Raw genomic sequence first — 2,235 nt, forward strand, 5'->3', positions numbered from 1 at the left:
TCCTTTTACAGTATTGTACTTATGTATTTTATTGAAAATGATATGTTTTTTATGATTTTGATTATTAAAATATTTCTCTGAATAGATAGTTTTGTAGTGTTAATCTTGATTTGTAAATCTTTTTAAATTTTTTTATAATATATATTGTTTTACTCCTAATTTGAAATAATCAATTATTACTTTGTAAGATTCAATTCATAATTTATTTCGAAAAAATGAAACAAGCATCTTATAAATATTCTTATCGATTAATATAGATTCTTTTAGATTCTTTAAAAGATTACAAATCTTTTTAAAAGCTTGTTTTTTTAATATATCTCTTTCTTAAAGTTATTAATGAGTTGTAGAATTTGATATATTTAATTGAGTGGAAAGGAAATGTAGGCTTTTTTTTATATAATATTGATTGAATTTATTGAAAAAGTGTGTTTTTTTTAAAGAATTATATTTTCTATATAATTTTTTATTAATAGAAATAACCTTACATTTAATTGATTATATATTTAATAGTATTTCGAAATTGAATTGATTATTTATATTTAGGATTGTTTATTTTAAAAATATTTTCAAAAAACGTGTGTCCCGTAAGTCCGTGCACCCACTGGTGGACCAACATCATATCTTGTGGGCCATCACTCAGAACAACCCAGATAACTTTTCTCATGAATTCCAATTCCGCCTTTCAATATCCCATGTATATCGATTAAAGTAGACCTAGAGCCTTTATATCGTCTTCTACCCTATATCACTGCTTTCTCTTATAATACCACTCCATGTCCTGCTTGGTGCCATCTATAGACTCAATTCTTTCACCCCAGAACTTCATCGTTTTCCATGCTTTCGATGCCAGCGGTGCGACCTCTTCATTCCCACAACGACTGATCTCTTCAAGCCTATCCCTCCAAAATATCCACCTGGCTGCACTAAATCCCGAATTGGGCATAATCTGTGCGTTTTTGGCCAACTCCCCCGTTTCTGAAAGACCGGATTCGAAATTCTGATTCAGAATGCAGAGGGTTTCGATTTTGTGGCCGCAGTACTGAAACCACACTATTGCGGCGGGTAGAAGGTCCGCAATAGTAGTCAGGCGTTTCTCAGAATCGTGGCTAGTAGCTTCTGCTCCACTTGTCAACGGCCGCGGGGTCTCAAGGGTATCACGCAGGATCCAAATCGCAACCAGGCACAACTCAGGATCACGAACTCCAACAGAGGCGAGTCGGGCGACGAAAGCACTTAGGTTGTGGCGCTGGGCGGCAGGGATGCTTGTGGAGATAGCCCATGCTGCTCGTATTTCTTCCACGAGGAAAGGAAGATCGCTCCATATGTTACCATCGGAGGTAGTTGCTATTTCCATCTCTGGATCATCCCTCTTCTCCTTTGAATCCACAATCTTCCGAGAAAGAACACCCATCTCCCTTGTATGTAGCACTTGGCTCACCAATCTGTCTTGCGCAGGGTGGTCTGCAGTTATAAGTCTGGCTCCTTGTACGCACATATACCATAGCTCGCGGAGGTCGTACTCGTACAGCTCTATAGGATGAGTAAGCCCAGTTTGTGCGTATCGACTAGCAATGGTTCTCGTGAATAACCGGGCTTTGTGCCAGAATGCATTGGAGTCGTCATAGCCTGCTTCCTCGAGCTCAGCGTCTATTGCATCCTTATGTAATATATGAAACTCTGAGCGGCTTTTGAGTCTGTCATTTAAGGAAGCCATACCGAGTGGGCTTGATCGGATGGGTTTGGTTGAGTGAAGATTGTTGAATGGAAGTAGAGAGGACAGTGCGAGGGAGAGTGCGGGTTCTAGAGACGCTGAAGGGCTCAAGACTGAAGCGGGGCCATTAATGGGTTAGCACGCCTTGGCTAGCATCACCAATTATTCAGGTTATTGTGAGTTCATTGGGTGTGAGACAAGGATCCTGTGACGTCACAGCTATCTACCTGCATTCTATCTAACCAATAAAAGGAATTGTTGCGATATGAGTCAGCAAGGTGTACAGGAGAGAATCACATGATTACCGCGAAGCAGTACTGGCATGCCCAAATAGGTAATTAGTACTGGAGAGAAAGTCCATAACGTAGTTTATCAGCATGTGAGCCATATCACTATGTGGGCTATTTTCATTTCAATTTATATCTTTCTTTTTCAATATGTGTTTTATTAATAATCTATAATGAATTTGAATAATTAAGAAGTTTGTATATTCTTTATTATTGAAGCTATTCAGAAAGATAAAA

At 38.4% G+C, this 2,235-nt stretch overlaps 1 protein-coding gene across 1 annotated transcript; it reads right to left on the reverse strand.

Annotated features, from left to right (window-relative positions):
* Positions 1-443: 443 nt before the first annotated feature.
* BCIN_01g03890 (hypothetical protein) lies at positions 444-1,917 on the reverse strand. Its single transcript, XM_024690420.1, has one exon. The coding sequence runs from the start codon at positions 1,712-1,714 to the stop codon at positions 746-748; it is 969 nt and encodes a 322-aa protein (XP_024546189.1). The 5' UTR covers positions 1,715-1,917; the 3' UTR covers positions 444-745.
* Between the last annotated feature and the right edge of the window lie 318 nt (positions 1,918-2,235).

Source organism: Botrytis cinerea, chromosome 1 (assembly GCF_000143535.2).
Source record: "Botrytis cinerea B05.10 chromosome 1, complete sequence".
Taxonomy (NCBI): Eukaryota; Fungi; Ascomycota; class Leotiomycetes; order Helotiales; family Sclerotiniaceae; genus Botrytis; species Botrytis cinerea.